We start from the raw sequence: 24,357 nt of genomic DNA on the forward strand, positions 1-24,357 counted from the left end.
ACAAGACAAGATGATCCTTCCAGTTAGGCTGGGTTTGGCGGGAGCCCAGTAAAGAGAAAAGGGGAAATGCCAGCCGTGGTCAAGGTCCTGAGACAAGGGCAGGTACCTGGACAGTCAGGGGTCACTTCTCTCCTCATTTCCTTCCCGAAGATTCCAGGTGTGCATCACCTGAGACAGAGGCGCCAAGTCCTCTGTTTGTCCCAACTTGATGACAACCAGAACTTTCCACAGAAGAACTTGTGCTTTTGGGCCTGGGTTGTTTTCTGGAGGTCACGTCATACCGACCACTGAGACCCTCCCTGGGCGACGCAGCTGTTGCCAGGTCCCCGATAACCCCCAGGACCAACCGTTTCTAACTGCCGGTGCAGGGAGCTCCACCCGCGGGGCAGCTGGACACACTCGCGTCCACTCCTGGAGGTATCTGTGGCCTGACAGGCGGGAGAGGGGAGGGGCGCCCGCTCTCCCGAGCCAGGCGGAGGAGGGTGCGGGCAGGGCTCCGGTCGGAGGCGGCGCTCCATGGGGACTGGCCTCAGTCCTTCAGCTGAGACACCTCATACAGGTACGCGGCCAGCATCTTGGTTCCTTCTATGTAGTTGTGCCTAACAGAGAAGAACACATCACCGAGTCGGCCGGCGTCGAGCACCGCCAACACCCAGGCGCACGGTGACTCCTCCGTGCCCAGGCGCACACGGTGTTAATTCTGGGGTCACCCCCCAGCCCAGCTTGGTGGGCCTGAGTCCTGCCTGCCTTCGGAGTTCGGCCGCATGACTCAGGTGCAGGTTCAGTGTGACTGCCCACCCCGGGGACCAGCCCCGGCCCCGGTCTGAGGGGACGTAAAGGGTCAGCCCTCGCGCCCTAATGGCAAGTGTCACGCCTTGGTCTCGGGCCCCGCTGTGCATCTGTCCTTGAAGACCAGACCTCCACCCACATCCTCGTGACCAGGTCCATCTCCCCCACCTCCTCCACAGGGGCTCTGCCGCTGCCTAGGTCCCCACTGTCTGCCTCGGTTACCCCAAGATGGGTCCTTGTCTTCTGGAGCCAGATGCCTCCCCCTGAATGGCCTGTGGGTCCCCCACCTGCCTGGGCCCCTCCTGCTGCTGCTGTCTCAGATGCCGTCCCTGTCCCTGTGCATGAAAAGAGTCCCCAACACATCTGCCCCACCAGGAATGTGTAAAAGTGGCAGTGTATGCAGTTAGCAATGGCACTGTGACTTTCCAGAAAGGAAAAGCAGGGAGGGTTTCCTGAGCGGTAGGTGCATATGAGCACGGAACCCCGGCCGAACCTTGTTTCCACGAACCGCCCGCCCGAGGCCCGCGCCCCTCCTGCCTGCTCCTCCCGGCAGCAGCGCACAGAGGCTCGCGCGAGGCCGGGGCCCAGGGGCAGCCGCGCAGGAGCCGACCCGGGCTCAGGCCCCAGGTGCCCACGGCTCACCTGTTGAGCTTTTCATTCTGGGAGTGAGCACCGTCGTCTGCTGACCCCACAGGCAACAGCATGACATTCTTGCCTGTGGCCTCCTGAAAGGTCAGGGTCACGGGAATACTGCCGCCTTCCCTGGTCAAGTCCGGTTCAACACCAAAAACTGGGAGAAATGCAATAAAAGAATGGGTGAACTTTGGGGCCTCGAGTCTGGGGATCCGTCACAGAGCCACCACTCAGCAACTGTGCTTGAGTTGGCTGGTGGCACGGTCCGTCCCACACGCTGGCTCTCCTGATGCGACTTAACTGTGAGCCTGCAGCACTGTGGCGTCACTGACACAGCCACAAGCCCATATCATACAACAGTGTCCCTGACACAGCCACGAGCCCGTATCATACAACAGTGTCCCTGACACAGCCACGAGCCCATATCATACAACAGTGTCACTGACACAGCCACGAGCCCATATCATACAACAGTGTCACTGATGTAGCCACGAGCCCATATCATACAACAGTGTCACTGACACAGCCACGAGCCCATATCATACAACAGTGTCACTGACACAGCCACGAGACCGTATCATACAACAGTGTCACTGATGTAGCCACGAGCCCATATCATACAACAGTGTCATTGCCGACAATACCACAGAGTATTGCTGACATAGCTATGCACAACAGAGTCCTATCAGACATGCTAGGGGCCCTGGCACGTGTCCCCAGGGAGAGTGTCCAACCTGTTTTCAGGGCTCTTCTCCCAGCCACATAATGAGGATGGTTGAAGTCGGATACCCAGGGCTTCCCACCGTGGCCCATGTACACCTTGAACTTGTTGGGGCTGTGTAGTTCAGCAAACTTCTTGGTCAGGTAGCTTGTAACCTAAACCACAGACAGAAGAGACACACGGTTTTTTGTAAGCTTGGCATGGGATCCCATGCTAGTGGTCTACGATGAGCCTGCTACAACGGGTCTAGATGGGCAGAAAACAAGTCTGCGACGAGTGTGCGACGGTGGGTCTGCAGCCAGGAGCCTGCGACGGGCCCACAACGGCACAGCAACGAGCCTGTGACGGGTCTGCAGTGAGCCTCACTTTCTACTGCCTAACACTGATCTGCAGAACTGTAATACTGAAAAGGGGAACAAGCAAAATTTGTTGTATCAAGAAACAAAATGCAGTTTTTTGAAGGTAAAAGGCAATGTTTTAATCTCAGGAAATTCACCCTTTACAAAGGTATTCCAAATGATAATATTTAAATTAAGTTTATCTTCCCAAGATGCCTTTAAAAAAAAAAAAAGAAAGAAAAGAAATTAAGTTTAAAAAGAATGTTTCCTGCCTTGCTTTATGTCAAGGACAGTGTTTGTGTCCCCCCAAAATTCATATATTGAAGCCTTAACCCCCAATATTATCATATTTGGAGATAGGCCTCAATGGAAGTATTAAATAATTAAGGAGTGAGACACAGTTGCCAACGTCAGCAGCCGCGTTTGCTCAGTTCTGCTGGACGCGAGATTTCACAGGCCCCTGCGTGGCCGTGCAGCTCTGCAGAAAGACCCCGTGAGGACAAAACAGGACAGAGCGCACGGGCCCACGTCTCCTGTCTGTCACTAGACTCCTTAAGAGACAGAGGAACCCGGTCTTTGCCTTTTCCTGCAGGTAGCTGACGTCTGACGGGCCAGCGACTACGCCCCCGTCGCCCGTAACCAGATGCGGCTCTGCCGCCGGCGCGTCCGCTGTGGTTTCCGGGCCGAGCCCGCGGCCCGCCCGGCCGGGAGCCTGACGCCGCTGCGGACGGAGAGGAGCCCCCTGAAAAGGGGCTCTCTCGGGCTGTCGCCTCCGTCCACAGTTCCCGGCCAGCCTTCTGAGTAAAACCGGCTTCCATTCTTTGAAAGCTCGCCTTTCTTTCTTCAGTCCACGAAGGTTGGATGAGTCGGCGGGATGAGCGTCCGCACCAGCAGAGACAGCCGCGCGGCGCTCTCCGCCCCGAGCGCGCCAGGACGACCAGGCCCCCGCTTGCCTTTCCAAAGCTCTGAGAAACACATTTCTGTCCCTGACGCCACCAGTCTGCGGTGCTCATTACGACGAAGACACTTTATAAAAACGGCCACAGGCTCGGTTTCCTCTAGACCTGAGACCGAGGGGGCTGCCCCGGGGACACCTGCCCCTGGCGAGACCTCGACCTTCAGCATGGAGAGCAGCGCCCCCTCCTGTTCCCGACGGGGAAGACGCGCATCCGTCTCCTCCCGGAATCTTCTCGGACAGACGAGGGTGACGGCTCAGCAAGGCTGGCCCACCCGCAGCGCCGAGTCCCCCTCCGCCCTGCCTGTCACCACGTGGAGAGGCAGCTCCCTTGGACTCTGACCAGAACACATTTGGCCCAAAACAGCATTTGACTTGGAGCCTTGGAGCGAGGTGGGGTCAGAGGTCAGATTTGGCCTCAGCAGTAGCAAAGGTCACTTGCACGCGATGCTGTTTACGTGGCCCTCATTTCCGGCAAGTTTCTGAATTGCTTACCGTCGTGATCACCGAGCCGGCAAAAGCCAAGCAGTGGGACGTGTGAGGTCTGGGTTTTTGTCCTAGTAAAAGCCTCTTGTCACCTACATCTCCGACGAGCCCTAGGCCCCCAGCCCGAGTCCCCGTGCCCCCACTTGCCTGCTCACTGACGACTTCGGGAGTCATGTTAGGCACGAGCCTGATGGAGAACTTGCCGATCACTTTCCTAGGAATCACGGTCTTGGCCCCTGCCCCAGAGAAGGCGCCCTCGATGCCATGGAGGGACAGGGACGGGTACCGCCACCGGTGCATGAGGATGTCTTTCTGCAGGAAAACAGCAGGGGGTCGGGAGCAGCTTAGGCTTTTGGTGCCAGCTCTGTCTGCTCACCGTGGAGACGGGAACGTTGGCAGGGAGTCAGCTGTGCAGAGACAGGGCCCGGCCTGGGGTCCTGACACCCACTGGCAGGAGGTACAGACACTCGGACCCCCCGCCCAGGCAGGGCTGTTTAGAGCCCACCCCAAAGGTGCTCTGGAGCTGCTACGACACCACGAAGGAGGCCCCTGCCCAGGTCTTAGCAGCTGCAGATGTGGCACCCACAGCTCACTGCAGCCTGGACAGCTCAGGTTTACCCAGCAGAACAGGGAGCCCCTCGGCTGGAGAAGACGGTGCCCGAGGAACCCAGAGAGTCACCAACATCAGAGCTCCTGAGGAGCCAGACGCTCCAGGGGGTGCAACAGAGGAACGTGCAGACCCTCCCAAGCCCAGGGCACAGAAGGGGCGCTGGCTCCTACAGGGGAGGAGAGGCAGCCTGCCCCCCTGTCCGGGTGTGGCCCGGACTGGCAGGCACCGTCCCCCACGGCCCGGGCACAGGTAGGAGGCAGCCTGCTTCCCAAGCGTACGACTGACACTGTGACCTTTCTACATGGCCACTGTATCCCAGAGGCAGGAGAGTATATGCAGCCACCTAAAGGGGCTTCTAGAGGGTTCTTGGGACTTAGCCACCTAACCTGTGGACTTGTTTGTCAACCAAGGCGCTCAGTGACATCTGGAAAGAATGTACAAGCCCTAGCATACCCTACCTAGATGCAAACACGAGCCTGCAGGAAAAGCGCAGGAGGAATAGAAGTTTGCTCAGAACCCAGCTTTCCTAGACTGGTGCCCCTCCCATGACGAACGCGCCCTGGTCCACGGTGTCACTGTCCAGTCGGCTGCTGGTGGTGACTTGCTCTTCCTATCCCAGAGGACCCTCCCTGAGGTGTCGTGCGTCCCAGGCCCCCCGCACTGCCTGCAATGGCCTCACTGGTCTCCCCGCTGCACAGTTTCAGCCCCATGCTTCTGCCCGTGATTGTCCCCAGGGTGGCATCCCACGAGCTCACAGCCTTGCCATGGCTCCCTGTCTCCAGGGTGACATCAGAGCCTCTCGCAGACCGAGGGCCTTCACGCCAGGCTGCAATCTCACTGCAGTCTCATTCCCAGGCCTCTCCCTGCTGCCCGGCAGGCCTGTCCCCAAACAGCGGCCTCTGCTGGCCCACAGTTGCCTCCTGCAGTGCGCTATGTCGGCTCAGCTGTTCCCTGGCCCTTGACCATCCCCTCGTGCACCCACAGCCTTTTATGCCACCCGCATGGGCCTCGGTGCATCCTTCCGTGGTTCTGGGAGAGACAGAACTCAGGGCCACGATGGGCCTCACTTCCCTGGCAGCCCTGGGGCCCACACAGCGCAGGCTGTTGCTGGACTCATTGTCGGCGAAGTCGAAGGTGCAGAACTTACAGCTACACCTCAGAGACCGAGAACTAATTAGGAGAACAGTCAAGACATAATTTTCCCCAACAATTAAGCAAATACTGAGCAAACAGTCTCCGCCCTGGCGCTTGGCTCTGGTGTGGCTTAAAGGACCTCTGGGCCCAGTGGTGAAGAGGTCTCCCTAAGAACACAAACTCGGCAAAGCCACCAGGCAGGAGACGGCCCAGTGCGTCCTCTCCCACCTCCTCCAGCTCTGAAGTAGTCAGCAGTGGATTCTGACATTTTAAAACACCCAATGACTCGCAGCCTGGTCACGTCCTGCCTTCTGAATGTCTGTACCGTCTGCTGACGCGGGTGTGCTCCAGATTCCAGCCCCCTCCTCAGGGACCCCCCCAGGCATGGGACAGGTGACACAGGCCTGGCAGATGCATGTGACACACCCAGAGCCCGCACCTTGCAGCCGTGCAGGAGGGTCTGGGCCCCCACGTCCTTGGCGAACTCCTCCATGTCGAAGTCGATGTGGTCGTAGAGCGAGTGCTCCTCCTCCGTCACGGCGGCCACGGCCTCGTTAATGCCGGGGATGAGGATGTTCCCCTTCTTGTCTACCAGGCAGCCTGGGGGAAGAGGCAGGGGTGACAGCGCGCACGACAGATGGTACAAAAGCACCTGCTCCTTCCTGTGCTGGCCGGGGACGTGGGGCTCGGGAGAGACGCCACTCAGGCCCCGGCGCAGCCTCACGCTCAATGAGCCATTTAATCGTAACAGCCAGTGAGGGGCAACGTCACTCGCTTCCTCACACACGGAGACAAGGGGGCAGGCGGTCCCCAAACTGCTCTCCGTCACAGACCGGGACACACTCGGAGCACCCTGGCCCCACACAGGTGTGCTCCAACACCCACCGCATGGCCTGCATTGTTTTCATGCAGGTTCCATGGAAACAAGCGGCTCCCATGCTGGGGGAGAACCGAGAGTGGGACAGAGCAGACCCCGACCCCCAGAGACGACGCTGCCGTCACAGGGCCACGGCCACGGGGGAGGCCGGAGCTCGTGTGGCCTACGGCAGGAGGACCCCGGGAAGGGGAGGGGGAGGTTCGTGCTCTCAAAGAGCTGGCGGAGCAGACGGCCCCAGACGGGGTGGTTATGAAGTTAAACAGGCCAAAGCAAATGCCCTCGGGGGACGTGGAAGATGACACAGCCCAGGACGGACGGGGTCACGTGACTCGGGGGACCAGTCAGACCTGGGGAGGCTGAGTGGGTGGGGACAGCCCGGGAGGGTCCCAGGTGTCAGGTGCCAAGATGCAGCGGGGGTGGGGGGTCTTAGAGGGAGTCGGGGGAGGTAAGGTCAGAAACACGTGGAAGTTGTTTCATGCAGAAGGTGGACACGACCCAGTGCTGATGACAGACAGCCTGGAGGGGACACCTGGGCGCCTCCCCCCACCCCCACGGCGCTGACCCGACGCCAGGCCCCGGCTTACCCATCAGGGAGATGAGATCGGTCATGGCCTCGTGCACTGAGCCCCCGTACACCCCCGAGTGGAGGTCCTTGTCGCTGCACTCCACCTGGGCGGGGACAAAGGGCGCTTTATCTGGCTGCTCAGTGCAAGCTTAGTTTTATCATGTGACAGTACACTGACAAAGAGCATTTATAAGACCTAAATATCTTCCAAATCCAAATGTGCTCCCTCAAGGACCAAGGCAAGGCTTTTCCCAAATTAAAAAACTTAGGCAGAAACAAAACTACTCTTGGCTATGCGAACCGTGGGGAAACCGGATACCCTCACCCAGGTGAAGTATGCGCAGGGCAACCTCTCTACCGCTCAGCGCCTCTTCCAGAAGTTTCACAAAGACCCTGCATCTGTGTGCCAAGGGGCAACACCCAACACGAATAATAACCGACAGGGTCCAGAGCCCGAGGACCTGGGCTCAGATCTTGGCCCCCAGCTAGAGTCACGTACCCAGGGCGAGGTGGCCAATGGCTGTCAGCCTCGTCTCGTCTCCGTGTCACACGTGGGAAGGGGAACGTGCTCCCCACAGCACCGGGGCATCGGGCAGGGTCACCATGAAGCCCGGAGTGAGCACGCAGCGAGGCAACTGCAGCCCTCTGCAGTCCAGAAAGCACTTCCACAGACAGGCTCTAACTTAACCACGGCCCCGGGTGTGGGACCCCACCCTCATCCGGGGAGTGACCACCAGCCAGCAAGCGGCAGAGTCCGACCCAGGCCCAGCCTTTCCCGTGCTCTGGTGCCTCGGTTTCCCTTTACCCACCCCAGTGTCTTGCATCCCTCAGGTTCCCTCAGTCAGGGGATCAGAGCTTAAGCTCGAAAGTACAAATATTTCAACTTTTAAAAGGGAGTGTTTCTAAAATGCTTTGTGCATGTACGTCTGAGACTAGCATTTAATCTCTTCTCTGTGGCTCCGAGGCAACATCACAAACACCAAGGTCCCGACGGACGTCACTGAGAAGCCGAGTCCCGATCACCGCCGCGCCACCACCCTCCCTGGCCATTGCCGCGGCTACAGAAGCTGAGAGCCGGGCGCTAGGCAGGCTCTGGGCTTCCCCTCGCGTGTGGCTGACTCCTGGGGACTCGCCTACGTGGGGGAGGAAGAACAAGGAGACCTGGGGTTGGCGGAGTGTGAATCACAGCCTCGAACGTGGCACCGTACCTCGATGAAGAAGTAGCAGATGCCCCTGAGGCCGTAGGTGATGCACGGCTTCTTCTTCCCCAGCCAGTAGTTGTCAGAGATGCAGACGTAGTCCACGTCTTTAAAGAATCTGTCTTTCTGTGCAAAGATCAGCTCATCCAGACCCTCAGAGCCCGACTCCTCCATGCCTTCCAGGCAGAACCGGATGTTGACAGGAACCTCCTGTGGGCAAGAAACGGCGTGAGCAGGTCCCCAGCTTTGCCGTGCTTTCCTTCTAGAAACAACACACAGGACTATGGATTTCAAATATCTGACCTCCTCCAGATCGACCGCAGAGCCTGCTGTGTGCCCCGGTGGTGGCCCCTCCCCGGCACTGGCCTGCCTGAGCCTGTGCTGGCGGGGGGCCGTCCACACACCAGTGTCCCGGCGCTCAGCGTGGGCAGCGCAGCTTTACCTGGAGAGCTGGATGGCAACCTGCAGCCCTGGGGCTCCCCTCCAGAGCTGAGAAAAGGAGGTTGCTCGTGGAGCTGGCGATTCTCGAAAGGCCACACAAGCTAAGGAATGGCAGGACCTAAATTCGAACTCAAGTCCCACGCCACACCCAGAGGGCACTGTTCTCTAGATGCTTCCTCCCTGCCCTCCTCCTCCTCTTCCACCCCCACACGAAACCTTTCACAAGACCTCGATCTGTGCAGCGGGCCTACGTGGAGCTGCTCTGAGAGGCTCCGCCCTGTACACGGCCACCACCGAGCCACCAAGGGGTCGCCCCAGACCCTGAGGTGCCTCCACCACAGCTGAGGCTGAGGATGTCCTAGTTCCTGCGCCCCCCACGCAGAGCTGGCCACAGCCAGGCCAGGGCGGGTGGTTCTGGGTGGCACTTCCCTGCTGTGGAAAATGACCCCTGGACCAGAGGGTCCGAGACCCTTCTCAGAGCGAACACCCCAGGCTTTGACAAAAATGCTTATCTTATTATTCTATCATGATATGAGATAAAAGCAAAATGAAAAAATGTCTATACAACATGATCACGATGAGGCTAATACCAACTGAAAATCTTGGTAAATAACAAAATCTTAACCGTTTTCGAGGATTAGGATTTAGGCAAGTTTTTCTCTCCACTTTTCTGTATTTTGCCAACTTTTAATAGTGGGCAGATATTTCATAGTTAAGGAAATAGATTTTTAAAACTAAAATTTATTTTTAGGAGGACATAAACCACACGGAGCGAGTAAGGGCTCTGTCCAATGCCACAAAGCCCATGTCACATTCTGGCAGGTGGCCACCCTCACAGGGACAGTCAGCAACTGAAAATTCACATTGTACGCACTGGCAAAAACCTTCCTGAGTCATCACGATTATGACCTTTGAGCATCTATAAAACAATTAAACTTCTAATGTTTCCTAAAGCTGTAAAACAAACGTATAATCTTAAGTCTGAGTCGGCTGGGTGGCCAGCGCTCTCCCACGCAGTGACCTCAACCAGCTGCTGTGGGGACAGGCGCCCATCTTTGTGTGGCTCACACAGAGCCAGTGAATCGGGCCGAGCTCGGCCTGGGGCGTACCTGGCCTGTCTTCTGGTAAGCTTCCAGGGCGTTCACCCAGCCGGCCACCGGCCCCTTGTCGTCGGTGGAGCCTCTCCCATACAGCTTGCCTAGGACAGCAATCAGCAAGGTCATGAAGTCAGGATCGCAAGGAAACTGAAAGGAGCGTAACTCAGGTGAACATCCGATAGCGGCCGAGCCCGACCACACACGGCGCCCGAGTGAGGCTTCCCTTCCAGTGGGGATCCCAGAGTCTCCACCCAACACTGTTGCTGGAACTTACTGGAGAATTCACCACAATCGCAGAGGCAAGTCACGTGGATACCTCCCCCCTCTACCGTGGTGGTCATGGCAGCCAGCCAGTGCTTGGACATCACTGCCAGCCGGTTAGTTCGTTAAAACCACTGACTGTGAGCAGCTCGGGCCAGAGAGCCTGGTCACACTCAGGAAACACACTGCACCATTATTAAAACCGTTATCAAAAAAGAACTATAAATCTCACCCCACCCCAACTTTGAAAACTAATTCTATAAAGAATAGAAAATAATTCACGCCTGTAATCCTAGCACTCTGGGAGGCCGAGGCGGGCAGATCTTTTGAGCTCAGGAGTTCGAGACCAGCCTGAGCAAGAGCGAGACCCCGTCTCTACTAAAAAAATAGAAAGAAATGAGCTGGACAACTAAAAATACATAGAAAAAATTAGCCGGGTATGGTGGCGCATGCCTGTAGTCCCAGCTACTCGGGAGGCTGAGACAGGAGGATCGCTTGAGCCCAGGAGTTTGAGGTTGCTGTGAGTGAGGCTGACACTATGGCATGCTAGCCGGGGCAACAGAGTGAGACTCTGTCTCAAAAAACAAAAACAAAAACAAAAAAGAATAGAAAATATTTATTATTATTCTCTTTCTTTCTTTGTTCCCACTTTGAAAACTAGCAGATCTGATATCACTTCCAGTGAGTAATTGGTCCCCATAATTCCCCTCCACACTTGCTTCTGGAACCATCACAGAGGCAGACGCTGGGCTGGGAAGCCGACAACGTGATCGACAGCTCGGAAGATGAGCTCAAACCCTCCTCCCACCTCTGCCACACGACCCGGGGTCAGCCTCGTGGCGCCAGGCGAGGAAGGCAGCTGCACACGGCTCGCTGCACTCAGGCTCAACACCTCGCCAGCTGTGCGCTGTCCTGGCCAGCCTTGCACTTGCTTGCGCTCAGGCTGCTTTAAAGGTCAGGCAGTTTCGGTATGGCCCACCCCAAAGTGGTATGAGGCCAAAGGCCATCATTACCTTAGCAATTTCCTTTTATAAATTAAACTGAACTTTTCACAAAAGCTGAAGATCAAACACAAAAGCTCTCCCTAAAAAAGATCCTCATCCCCGCGACAAACACTGACAACTGTGGTGGTGACACGGTGCCCGCCGGCTCAGAGGTGCCATAGCCAGGGAGACAAACTTGGTCTGCTCCCCCCGCCCCAGGGCTCTATGGCAAGGAGAGGGCAGCATGTGGCTGGATGTTTGCCATGAAGCTGCTCTGCGGTGAGGAGCTCCTCTAGGGCCATCGACAGTGCAGGGTCCCCTGAGAGTGGGACTGGGGAGGGGCTGAGAGGACGCCCAGGGGCTGGCCTCACAGAGGACGAGGTGGTGGTGACCGGGACCGACACCCGTGCAGGTGCACAGGTGGGCCTGGGCACTGCCCGCGGGGGGAGGCACGCAGGCTCCCAGGGCTGCGAGTGGTCCCTCGGGCTGGTGCAGGTGGGAGGTGCGGAGACAAGTTCTGCTCCGGACAGAGCGAGTCCACGTGTCCGAGAGCAGCCACGTGGATGTGCGGCCTGACGCTCACGAGGTGCCTGAGTGCCCACGGAGGGCCAGTCCCACGGTTACTCTACCTAGTCATCACCCCGGGGTGAGGACAATGTACGGAATTAAACTTGTTGCTCTGAGTAAAGTCATATTTCAATTCTACACAGTAACGAACAGAATCGCACTGGGCCAGGAAGGGTCTGAACAGTCGGAAGGGGTTTGACGAGAGAGTCGGGAACTCCACCCAAGGGGGCAGGGCACAGAGGAAGGTCAAAGACTGTCACGTACAGAAACACGTGAACACTCAGAAATGGAAGCAGAAGACCTTCGTACCAAATGGGGCAGGGAGAAAAGGGGCCAGCCTACTCGGGTCCCTCGGCAGGTGCCCTCGAGGAAGCACTGGCTGTGGGCAACAGTGACGTGGCCACCCTGACCCAGGCAGGCCGGGCGGGCAGGTGGCAGGTGCTGGTCCTGAGACACACCCCGGGGCAGCTGCCGGTCTGGGGAGGCGCTGGACCGCAGGCTTTTGGGGGCTGCCGTGCCTCAAGTCAGGACGTGTGTCCTGAGAGAAAGCGGTGGCAATAAAGGGAAGCCTGGGCCCCGGCCATGAGGACTCCTTTCCACAAGAAAGGGAGGTTTCTGAAATTTCAACCCCGAGGCTCCCGAGAGAAACTTCTGGAACCCAATTTCTAGATCATGTTAAAAACAACCTGTCCTGGGAAGGGAAAGCACCGAGACTGTCGGTGACTTTCCGACAGTGACACAGGACTCACCGTCCCGCTCCACCAGGGTGAAGGGCTCGCTGTCCCAGCCGTCCTCCAGGGCCGCGGGCTGCACGTCCAGGTGGCCGTAGACACACACCGTCTTCTTCTGTGGGTCGGAGCCCAGCTTGCCAAGCAGGATGGGAGGAAGGGGGATCTCCGAGCCGTCGGGGAGCTGCGAGGGAGAGGAACGTCACCACGGACAGCCTTTGTTTTAGACACTTGGCATTCCCGGCAGACACTAAAATACCTTGAGCTTTCCTATCTGCGCTCATCAACCAACCTCGACTGTAGAGTTTAAGATCATGTTGTTCAACGCAGTCAGTAATCAATAAGAACTGACTTTCCTATAATCCAGAGCTCATAAGGTCAGTGACGTTTACTGACCACGGGCAGTTGCAAAATTTTTAAAGGCTGATTTTTCTTTAACTTTATATAACAAAGCATGGAGCCTGGTCTTGGCAACTTAGTTCATTATTTCCTGAAAAGATGGTTAAGAACAACTATTGTCTTAAATCAGAAGATATATTTTTGCAATTCTGTACGTGGATCACCATCATGCACATGAAGCCACACTAAATGGGGCAGTGGTAGCTGGTGCTCCTCCTGCGCTGGTCCCAAAGGCCTCGTCAGTCACGAGCCCTCGAGACTGGCGATGTGCGTAAGGCCCAGAATTCTCTCTGCGTCTTGGCAAAGGCGAAGCCATCTGAGGCTGTTTCCAACTCTCACCTCAGGCCGACGCCTCTACCTTTTACTTTAGACCACGGCCCACTCAGGCTGTGCAAAAACCCCACAGCCCATGTAGGTCCTCTACCAGTGCCTACGACCTAACAGAAAAAACCCAGAATCGCTACAAAGTATCATGAGCAAATGGCAGGGGACGGTGCGAGCACCCACACTTTTGTTTTAGCTGCAGGACGGGATCACACATACTAGAGCATCACCCACCTGTGCATTCGTCTAGTTACTAAAAAATACTGTTCATGAAAATAGGCATTAATAAACATAACACATAAACTAAATTGATAATGCAGTTAAACTAACAATTTACAATTAAGAGGTAAGATGAGCAGCAAACTGAAAATGACGCCCAGATCAGGGCCACGCTGGTGCCACAGGGTCCTTCCCCCAATTCCAGGGCTCCCAAGCTCCAAGTGTGCAAGCACTTTAGGGAACTCGGCAGGTGGCTGGAATTCTTGTAGGATACAGGATGTTTTTCCAGTAATTTCAGTAACTCTTGTAATCCAACAGCTGCTCTCAGTGCAGCAGTCGGACTGATGTCCCTCAGCCACACAAACTGCCCTCGGGCTGGGTTTGTGCCTCCATTCTCACCAGGACGGCCTGCAGCCACCAGACGCAAATAATTATTCCTTAAAAAACCCTGTCCTGGTCACAGAGAACACACGGCCTCATTGGTCACAGCTGGACCTCAGCTTGCCTGAGCAAGACATTGACTTTTAAACAATACCAGATGCTCTGTAAATAAATTTCTATTCCATAGAGCTCCAATGAAATATTTTTGGGCCCGTAGGTAAAATTGTTCTGAAATTCACTAGGACCTCAAACTCCCAATGTCATCTTTCCTCCTTAAGCCTGAAAACACTCCAGCTTCTGTTCTTCCCCGTGAAGACACCCAACTCCACCCTCACACCTGCCTCAAGTCATCACCACTCTCTGAACAATGGAGCCCTGTTGCCAAATGAACTCGGGAAGAGAAGAGGTGTCGCTGCCTCACACTGCAGCTTCTCTGCAGAACTTTTCTACCAGTGACATCTTTCAATTCCTTGATAAAAGTGGTGTTATATATTTCAAAATTGTATAATAGTGATTTTAGTCTTTTATGGAAGGCCTTTTCCTTAGAACTGCACTGTAATGTCAGTGATAAATGGAATAAATCTATCTACTGTGATGAAACAACTCTTAAAACTTATTTACCTTGCCTAGATTTTTTTTATGTATCAGGAAACAAGGGAAGGAGAGCTATAAGACATCTTAAGTTAACTATTAAATTTGCTTTCAGAAGAAATTTTCAAACGAACAGCACTGGATTGGGAATTTAATCCTGGCTTTGCAAGATTACTGTGGGCTCCTCCCAGTGGATGCAAAGCCCACCAGGGCCACGGGTTTCTTGCACTGATGAAATGATCGCACTGAACTGAATATCCACACCCAAAATTCCAGGACTGTGACTTCAGCTGGACACCTAAATTATCAGGGAAGAGAGCCGAGATAAACCAAAACTTGTCATACTCTGTAATAGAAAAGGCGGCGGCTCACACCTGTAAACCTAGCACTCTGGGAGGCCAAGGCGGGTGGATCGTTTGAGCTCAGGAGTGCGAGACCAGCCTGAGCAAGAGTGAGACCCCGTCTCTACTAAAAAATAGAAATAAATTAGCTGGACAACTAAACCTGCCTGTAGTCCCAGCTACTCAGGAGGCTGAGGCAGAAGGATCGCTTGAGCCCAGGAGTTTGAGGTTGCTGTGAGCTAGGCTGATGCCACGGCACTCTAGCCCGGGCAACAGAGCGAGACTCTGTCTCAAGAAAAAAGAAAGGATATTACAAACTTTGAAAATATGGCATGAAGCATGCAATTCACATGGGGCTGAAATCATCTGAAACTAAAATAGTGGAATAATGTACCATGAAGTTAAATTGTTCACTTACATTAAGAAGAAAACAACCACTTACCTGTCAGAATCCTGCCTTAAAATGCAACCGACCCAGCAACCACCCCGCAAATATCTCTTATGAAAAAGTGCTGTTCTACCAATGTGATGCTTGGAGTCGTAGGCTGTGTGGATGGGGGGAGGGATCCTTATTATTTTTAAATCGACATGGGTAAAGTGTAACTTCCTAGTTTGAAAGCTTACTGATTTCTGGAAAGGGAATCTCAGCTATTTTCTAAGAATGACAGTTACATTAACTTTTCTTGGGCAACCGCCAACAGATCTCCTTCCTGGAGAAAAATGATAAGTATCACAGAACCTTTGCCCCAGTCCAACCGAAGCAATGGTATACTGACTGAACTTATGATCCAAATCAGGCCCTTTTCTGTTTGTTTTCAAGATGAGCAGGATATCTGAAACAAAAGCTCTTTCCAGAACTTGGAGTCCAATCAACCCTGCAGGCAGACTGTGGCTCTGCAATGCGAGGAATGCCGGCTCCGTACCTTTTGTTTTCCGATGTCCACCAGTTCCACAGAGCCGCCCAGCTGCTTGATGTCTGCAGCCGCGACTTCCATCATCCTCTTGATTTCGCCTCTCTTCTCGGGCCACGCGGACACACTCTGGATGGCCACCCATTTTGCAAGTTTCTGTTTGTAGGTAACAGGCAAAAAGGGATTCTGAAAAGGTGTTCCTTAAGGCAGGAAAGGTTTTCATAATTTTGCCATATTTCAGGCACACAAAGTTCATTTGCTGCCTGTGACCGCTCCATTTTGAACAGATGAGAGGAACAGACCTATCACATTTGCTTTTCGCTTAAGATTTAAAAAGCTGTTTGTACTGACTCCATACCAAGAACTAGAGCATGAAAGAAAAACTGTCAGAATGTGTATTTTTAACCATTAAGGATAAAATGAATGTAAAATACACAAAGGTCCATAATTAAGTTTGTATCTGAATCCAAAGAAATTACAACTGAAAGATACAGAAAATACCCAGCGTTGCCAAGCTCCACATTTGCTTATTTATCATCCTGACAATGGCCAAGTTCTTAAAGTATAACTTTTAGGATGAGAATTCTAAAGGTTTCATCTGAAATGTGTCTACCAAAAATAACTTTAAAGCATAATTCTTTAAGTTAACGTCAACAAACAGATTAATATATAACATTACTGAATCATTTATAACATGCTAAAGGCAAACTAGTTTTTTACCTTACCTATCATAAGAAATTGTAGATGGAGAATAAACAAAATCCTGGATTAGCTTTGCTATTCTCAGAAACATATACTAACACTTTCTGTCAAAAGCCAAAAGTGTAACTTACACTGTAAGGGGAAGGTGGAAGAACAGCTATCCAGGCAACACTTTTAATGCTTGATTTAAATGCCATCATTCATATTATCAGCTTCTTGAAAGTTCTCTGAGCCCCACAGGATTAAACCAAAATTTAACATTTACTAGAATGAAATATTCCCTTACCTTAATGTAGTGATCCTGATTTTCATCGATGTACTTAAACAGGGTAGTAAGAGCCGACATCTTTCAACCAGACCCCAGGCACAGATCTTGACGATTCTTGGAAGAGCCACAGGTCAGTTCTGCCTCTAGGAGGGACAGGCTGAGCTATAAAGTGCTACTCCACCCCCGAGCATTGCAACATCAGCATCACGAGGACGCCCCAGGAAGTGACTGCAGCTTCAGAGACAAAAGCTCTGGGAACGAGCTGGAGACTCAAACTGAGCTTCCCTTTTTTTCTTGGAAGGAAAATCTATACAAAACTGTGTGACCAATGGCAGGTAACTGATGGAAGGGCCCGAGTTGAAGATAATCCAATGAAACTAAAAGTAGGTACTTTTGAGTTTTACTGGCACTTAAAATTTTTTTTTTTTTCAATTCTTAAAGCACACAGAGAACTTTCCACTTTCTATTACTATGAAGCACATAGTCACTTCAGGGATCCCACATCCTGCCTCTACCATAAAACCCACAAGCCAGACAACAGAACCCGAGGAAAGCCAGATTCGGTTTAGGGAAGTTGGTGATTGTGGGCCAGGAACAACTCAAGGGCAGCAGCTAAATCTCTGAGAACCTGAGAACTTCCAGCGACTGCACAGCTGCCCAGCACATTTTCTAACATCCAGTTTTTCATGCTTGAGACCCAGCAACTTCTGTTCCACCTTACAATAAACGTGACAACAAATTACTTGACTAGTTTTAAAAATTGGAATGAATATGAAATAAAAATGGTTCTGGTATTGGGACTTTCAAACGTGGTCCTCTCTCCCTTCTTCAACAGACAATTGGGATTCTGTCAAGTGACAAGACTGAAACTTCAGCAGCAGTGTAAAAGAGATCAGCTACTCAAATTCCAGCAAATTCGGTTCTGCAGCTAAGTGAAGAGTTTCAGAATCACAGCCGGGAGCGACAAGACCCTACTACAGTGACGTAGTTCCAGAGCATGATGCCAGATAAATGCCTGCGCTTCGGCATCCTGTAGGGAAAGAGCACTTTTTCTTGGCATAGGATTCCAAAGTGACTTCTAAACAGAGAGGTGACTTTATCCACTGTGGTGCAGTGTGGCAGCTGTTTAGAAGTTACTCGAGCTGCGCAGGGTAATGAAATCACAGGGTACTGCAAGTAGCAAATGTGATTTCTGTTTGGGTGGGCGATAAAACTACTTCCTTCTCAAGTGCCCTCTTCTTACGCTTCAAACTGCAGCAACAGAGATGAAATATTTACGTACCTCCCAGCCAGTTCAGATGGCCTCAGCCGAGGCACTCATGTGGAAGAGCCTCCAGTGAGACAGAGTCCACAAATAATGTAGAGGCCTTTTATGAGTGTTAATAAGGTGAAACTTTTATCCACCTGTCGCCAAAAATGTACACAGGGAAGCTACTTGTTAATATGCTACACAGGGTGCTTTTCATTTGGGTTCACTAAATACAAATAATCCCAAATTCACTGTGGTATTTTCTCATTAATATTATGTTCTTTGTAGCCAGATTAACCAATGGCCTTCTAGTTAAAGTCATTCAAAGATAAACTATACGCTGAATAACAATGTTATGTGCTGAATAACAATGTTTCTATCAACCATCAAAGAGGGACCTTATTAAAACGGGGTCCGATAAGATTATAATGAAGCTGAAACACTCCTTTTCTGTGTTTAGATACATTTAGATACACAAGTACCAACTATTGTGTTACAAATTCCCACAGTACTCAGTATGGAAAATTCTGTACGGGTTTGTAGCCTAGGAGCAATATGCTATACCATACGGCCTAGGTGTGTGGGAGGCTGTACCACTTAGGTTTGTGTAAGTACACTCTAGGATATTAGCACAAGCAAGAAATCACCTGGTGAATTTCTCAGAAAGTATCTCGTCCTTAAGCGATATATGACTATAATTATCTAAGTTGCACTTTTCACCAAAGTAGTGTAGACAGAGACCACAGTCTGTTCAGCTATCTCTGCAAAGCCATCAGGGCTGGGCTAAAAGCAACTTCCTATTAACCCTAACTTGGTCAAAACAGGTTAGATCAGGTTCCACTTTCTCTCTCCCACTCACAGTTCGGGGTCAATCCTGTTTCACCTGTGCTAGTACCAAAGTCATTAAATGGAACCACTTCTATGTGTCCTGAAGAACCCCATTTCCTAAGGTAAAAACAATATGTTGGATACAGTGAAAACAAATATTATCCTTTCAAATAAATAGTCTCACTCCCCTTTTGAAATCTAAAGTTCTTGGGAAGTAACATAATTTCAACAGTGAGGCTAGTGAGCAGGGAAGGAGAAATTACGTGAAGCTCTTGGAACTATGCAGCAACACACACGCACATCACTCTTTTACTTCTGAGTATCTGATCCTTGTCCCTTGTTAGTTCCAGGTATATATTAAATACTTGAATCATGGCCTCAAGTCTATGTACACTAACCACTATGTACACTAACCACTATGTAAAAACCACTAAGACAAGGGTAGGATTCTCCAACTCGCCCAATATAGAACTTCACCCTAAACATACTGTGAACGTCTCTTCCTCCACTCCTGCCTGCAAACTTTAGGGACAAGGTATCAGTAGCAGGCCCCCAGGTTCTCCGCCTCCTTACACTGAATCTACACTAGGATGACCTCGGAATCTCACTTTGGCAGTGAGGGGGCAGACTGGTGGCCCTGTCTATGAGGCCCAGGGTCTCAAGGACCTTCCTGCAGCCGGACCCAGTATCCCCTCCATTTTACAGGTAAGGACATTGAGGCTGATGGAATTTGTGACCTGCCCCAGACCAGCAAGCTGGCGAAGGGACTTTGTCTCCCCTCAGGCGCTTCCTCCTGCAGGCAATCTCCCAGCCCCACACGCGGGGAGCGAGGAGCCCAGGGCTGGGCCCTGCGAACCTGGAGCCTGTCTGTCCAGCAAGAGCAACCGAAGGCTCCGGGAAAGGGGTCTGCCGGAGGAGGCTGGAGTTCTCCGCCGGCTTCTCGGGGAGGCATGCGACCGACCAGCACTCTCCGCTCCCGGCGAGCCCACCCACAGCCACGGCGGCCACCAGAAAGTGCCAGGCGGGTCCGAGCGAAGTGCACCGCCGAGCCTGGGTCACCGGCCAGGGGCGCCCCACGTGTCCCGGCGCCGCTCGGACCCGGCAGGCCGGGCGCTGCGGGCGGGTGGCCTGGCTGCCCAGGGCCGCCCGGGGGTAACCCTGTACCGGGCTTCTGACCCCGATCGGGCTCGGGCACAGCCCGGGCTCCATTGTTCCAGCCTGGCTGCGGCCCGGAACCCCAGGATCCCCCGCGAACCAGGCGTGACTCCCGCCGCTGCCCCGGGGCCCTTCCCGCCTGGCCCGCTCCCCGGCTTGCGCCGCCCATCCGGGAAGGCCCAGCCGCGGAGGCGCAGCCGCGGAGCCCCTCTTACCCGCAGCAGGTCGGACACCGGTTCCGCACCACGTGTCCACGGCCACGCCCCCGGCGCGGGCCCGCCCTGCCGCCATCCCGCCCACCAATCCCGGCCAGGTTCGGGGGGCTTGCGTCGCTCCGCCCCCGTCCCTCCCACTAATCCTAGGCTCTTCAGAGAGGCCCACGTCGTCCCGCCCTCCCCTTCCACCAATCCCCGGCCTCGCCCCGAGGGCTGTGTCGCCCCGCCCCTCCCCTTCCACCAATCCCCGGCCACGCCCCGAGGGCTGTGTCGCCCCGCCCCTCCCCCTCCACCAATCCCCAGCCTCGCCTACAGGCAAATGCAGCCCCGCCCCACCCTCCGTCACCCCACCCCTCCCCGACGCTGGGTGGAGTGAGGGGCGGAGCGTTGGGGTCGGGGTTCCCCGGGCCAGGCCGGGGTTCCTGGGAACCCAAGGTCTGGGAGCACCTGGCCAGCGCGGTGGCCTCGCGTTGTGCTTTCCCGCTCGCTCCGGGTGTGGTCTGAGAAGCCCCCTTTAGTGCAGCTCTGAAGTCCGAACCTGGGGGGCCCCCACTCCGCCCCCGGGTGCCCGGCTTTGGGGACCCCGCTGCGCACCCCCCCCCCCCACCCCGTGCCTGTTCCCGCCACTCCACTCCAGGAAGGACAAGGACGTTCTGCGGGTCGCACGTTCCATTCGATGGCGCTTTGGCCCCTGGTTTGCAAAGCCCCCCAGCACCGGGACCAAGAGCGGAAGCGTTTTCGGGTTTAAGGCCCCTGCCCCAGCGCTGGTGAAGAAAGCGGACCCCCAGCCCCGCCTGCTGCGGCCTCAGCCTCACCCCGTCCTGGGGGACTGTCACCCCATCTGCTCATTTTTCCTTGGCCTATTAACGAAAGCATTTGGCAAAACTCAAACCACTACCACATTCTTTAAGTAGTGACTACTCTGGGATTATTACTTTTTTAATTAATTTGACAGCTGTAAAGGATGTCATTTCTCACATACTGTAAATACTTTAAAATAAAATTACCTCTCCCCTTTAAACTTTACGTGGTTTATTTTCTCTTTAGATTTCAATTTCCATTACACATCCCTCAGAATATTGTCAAATGCAACATTTTTATACTTGAGAGTCTTTTACTGATGAGCCTGTTATTGGCTGGTGAACTCCCCGGTTCTTCCTGCCATGGAAGGAGGACAGCAAGGGACAGTAAAAATGCTTCTCCTGTGAATCTGAATAAACGTTAGGAAAATACAGAATTTATCCTTAATGTAGAACCCCTTTACTCGGATATATGTCAATTGTCAGAAGGTAGAACTCTCTAGGTCCTGCCCCTTGAAATAATGCAAACTATGCACCATATCAATGTCCTCGATCAAGGAGGCGTCCACCAGTAATACAGTGTGGTGTTTCCGGTGGTCCCTTTGTTTGGAGCATGCAAAGCCTTTGGAGCTAATAAACATACAGCATTTAGAACAATGCCTGGCACTGAACCCCTGGGAACAGGAAGCCTGGAGGGGGCCAGCGATCAGCTCCTCTGCTGACGTTCTAGGAGAGAGCCCCTGTGGAATTTGAGCAGCTGGAAACTGATGCCCTTACGACTCTCTGAGTCCTCCTTAAAAAGTCACCTTGTGCCCTCAGGTCTAGCAGTCTGAAGACCACAGCTCTACCAGGCAGTTAAGTAAACGCTACACCTGAGCCTACGAGTGCACAGCTCTGAACCTCCAGCAGGTGGCTCTGCGCGTCCATCTCTTCCTGCCGGAAGAGCGCATCGCAGGTGGGTTGACAGCAACACATCTGATCTTCCCTTAAAGACCTAGACGAATTGTTCCTATTCTTCTCCAGTTGCTGCAGGTTTTAGTTCTCAGCATGAGACAAGAGCTTCGTCTCCAGAACCCCAGTCGGTTCTGTTTAACCAAACTTAACTAGACACACGGTCGATGGGAGCACGCAACCCCCCATTCCCCGGAAGACAGAATTTTCCCGGAATCAGAGACCATTTTGGCATTACTCCCCAGGTGCAGAGGAATAGTTGGTAACTGTTTTAGAGAATCACTGCCAAGTAGGATGGCATAAAGAAGAAAACGGAGTATAAGGAGACGAGGAAGGGACAGTTTGGACGCCACGTGTGGTCGGCCTTATGCAGTTGGTAGACTCTACTCCACCCCGTAGTTGGTCTCTAGAGCCTCTCTGGCCCTGAGTTCATTCCCATGGCACCAGCCAAACTCATTCTCCAGACTCAAACGCTCTTATTTCCTCTGGACAGCCAGACCTCAGTCCCCCAGCCCTTCAAAACTCGGTGTGTCCAAAGCCAAACTCATGACTTTGCTTCCCTCCAACTACCCTGGTCTGTGGTGGGCAGGATTCTGAGATTCCTGCCCCTCCCCTAGAGCATGGTGGGCCTGACCTAACCAGGCAAGCTCTTTGGAAGAGAGTTTAGAGCTCAGAGCTGAGAGGAGTCAGAGAGATTTGCAGCTGCAGCAGATGTTCTCCTGCTGGCCTAAAGGACCAATTGCCACGCTGTGGGGAGAGTCTGAGGAAGGGTCTCTTTCGCTATTTTGTCTCCAGTTTCTGGAGTGGGTCCCGCCGGTCCTCAGCGCCCCTTGGTTTGTGGCTGCATCGCTCCAGTCTCTGCCTTCTGCTGGACGTGGCCACCTTCCCTCCACGAGTGTCTGCATCCGCGTCCTAATTAGGAGGTCACCAGGCATAGGATTAGGGCCCATCCTAATCCAGCGTGACCTCATCTGAAATTGATGGCATCTGCAAAGACCCTACTTCCAGATACGTCACATTCATCAATTCTAGGTGGACATGAGTCTTGTGGACACACTATTCAACCCCCTACAGATATACACTAACTTATATATGACTGATGATTTTTCATCTGAAATGGCTTCTGCGTTCAAATATTTCTCGTTTCCACAGCTGCCAGCCTCCTCTAGGCCTTCATTCCCCTGCGTCTCAGCGGCCCAGTGTCCTACCGTGGGTCCGTCCCACCGTGGGGTGCTGGAGAAGGAACAGCAGCTGGCGGCCGAGCACTTGCTGTTCACGAGCTGCTGTGTAAGCGTTTCCTGCAGGTTGTGTTTAGAAAAGAGAAGCCCCAAGGCTTTAAGGGCAAAAGTGCAACTTAATTTTTTTTATAACTGAACTTGATTTTTATCTCAAAGACCCAGGTCTATCTGATGTGGAAACGAATCGGATCCTTTCCAGATGGACGCAGTCACTGCAGTGAGTTTTCTCAGTGAGTTCTGTGTTGACCTTCATCATATTTAGAACTTGTCCCCCTCCCCGTGACCCCTCTGTCCCAGGCTGATGCCAGGCTCATGGCTCATGCAAATGCTGCTGTCTGCGCAGGAGAGAGGTCAGTCTGGTCTCTGTCTGGGTCTGTCTCAGGCCTGTGCAGGAGCCCGTGGCCCCGACGCCCTGTTCCTTGTGGGTGTCTCTCTCCAAACTGGCTCCAGCTGTGAGGCCCTGAGACGCCCTGTTCCAGCCCGTCGCCAAGCTGTGTGCCCTGCCGCTAGACTGCCGGCTCTGTGCTGGTCTTTCTCCTACACATCCTTTCTCGGCCCACATTTGGATGTTCTCTTCAGCATTCAAGGAACTGTCTCAGGCCCTCTTCTGTCCTGATGTGTCACCTTGCCATTTTTGTTCTCCTGCAGCCACATGGCGGTGGCAGTGATGCATAGGAGATGCTGCTAGGTTTGCTGCCTCTCGGGCTTCTCCCAGGAAGTGAAGCAAGGACCTCAAAACTCTTGGGTTTCTAACGCGAAGGTGGTCTATCGTGCATGGCCCCTGCAGTTATAATGGGAATAAGGAGCCCTTGGCAACACCCACAGACCGGAGCCTTTTAGTTTCTCTGTGTTTCCGCTGTGGTCTCACTGTCCCCATTACAGGTGTGAGTTCTGGCCCGAGTGAGAACAGGATAGACAGCGGATGGTGGGGACCAAGCGCCCCCTGGGTTCCTATTTCATGTTCAACCTGCCACAGCCGCCCCTGGCGAGTTGGGAACCCTGCGGAGAGCATTTACCGGCAGGGAAAGTAGGCACTTGGCCTCTGCCCAGAATCTGTTTCTCCAGAATAATGTGGGGCAGTATAACACTCTATGGATAAAAACCTTTGTATGTGAACAAATATCTGCGTGTTTTCTTTTTTTTTTTTTTCTTGCTTTTTACTGTGTGTTTTCTGATTCCCAACCCAGAAAGATATTTTGAAAACAAGATTGGAAACAGGCTGGGAAAGGCAGAGCAGCTTCCTCACTGAGCTCACTCTTCCATCGTTCTCTGCGGTCTCTGATAGGCCCCCAGCCCGCCCACCAGCCCTTCCTGTGGGTACCTTCCTTCAGCGCAGGACAGGCCTAGTACGTCTTCCGAAGAGCCTGGGTTAGACTGTCAAGCCGTCAGGAACGGAGGACC

At 53.4% G+C, this 24,357-nt stretch overlaps 1 protein-coding gene across 3 annotated transcripts; it reads right to left on the reverse strand.

Moving 5' to 3' along the window:
- Positions 1 to 252: 252 nt before the first annotated feature.
- On the reverse strand, positions 253 to 20,015 carry CNDP2 (carnosine dipeptidase 2). 3 transcript variants are annotated; one of them, XM_069468346.1, is made up of 12 exons: positions 19,968 to 20,015; positions 16,539 to 16,663; positions 15,563 to 15,706; positions 12,406 to 12,568; positions 9,858 to 9,946; positions 8,317 to 8,517; positions 7,128 to 7,212; positions 6,106 to 6,266; positions 4,070 to 4,234; positions 2,157 to 2,298; positions 1,432 to 1,579; positions 253 to 599 (listed from the first exon to the last, which is right to left on the reverse strand). In XM_069468346.1, exons 2-12 carry the CDS (start codon positions 16,596 to 16,598, stop codon positions 530 to 532), a joined length of 1,428 nt encoding a protein of 475 aa, XP_069324447.1. In that variant the 5' UTR covers positions 16,599 to 16,663; positions 19,968 to 20,015; the 3' UTR covers positions 253 to 529. The 3 variants fall into 3 exon arrangements, with proteins under 3 accessions (XP_069324447.1, XP_069324449.1, XP_069324450.1); XM_069468348.1 differs by lacking the exon at positions 19,968 to 20,015 and adding an exon at positions 19,774 to 19,948; XM_069468349.1 differs by lacking the exons at positions 16,539 to 16,663; positions 19,968 to 20,015 and having other exon boundaries at positions 12,406 to 12,463; positions 15,669 to 15,695.
- Between the last annotated feature and the right edge of the window lie 4,342 nt (positions 20,016 to 24,357).

Source organism: Eulemur rufifrons, chromosome 5 (assembly GCF_041146395.1).
Source record: "Eulemur rufifrons isolate Redbay chromosome 5, OSU_ERuf_1, whole genome shotgun sequence".
Lineage (NCBI taxonomy): Eukaryota > Metazoa > Chordata > Mammalia > Primates > Lemuridae > Eulemur > Eulemur rufifrons.

What these genes read in the sequence shown, in the direction of transcription:
- CNDP2 (XM_069468346.1), bottom strand. Translation starts at nt 16,598, where the DNA reads ATGTCGGCTCTTACTACCCTGTTTAAGTACATCGATGAAAATCAGGAT. An exon ending in CTTACCAGAAGACAGGCCAG is followed by an intron (nt 8,518 to 9,857) that starts GTACGCCCCAGG and finishes TCTTGCCCACAG; the next exon opens with GAGGTTCCTGTCAACATCCG. An exon ending in CAGAATGAAAAGCTCAACAG is followed by an intron (nt 600 to 1,431) that starts GTGAGCCGTGGG and finishes CTTCTCTGTTAG; the next exon opens with GCACAACTACATAGAAGGAA.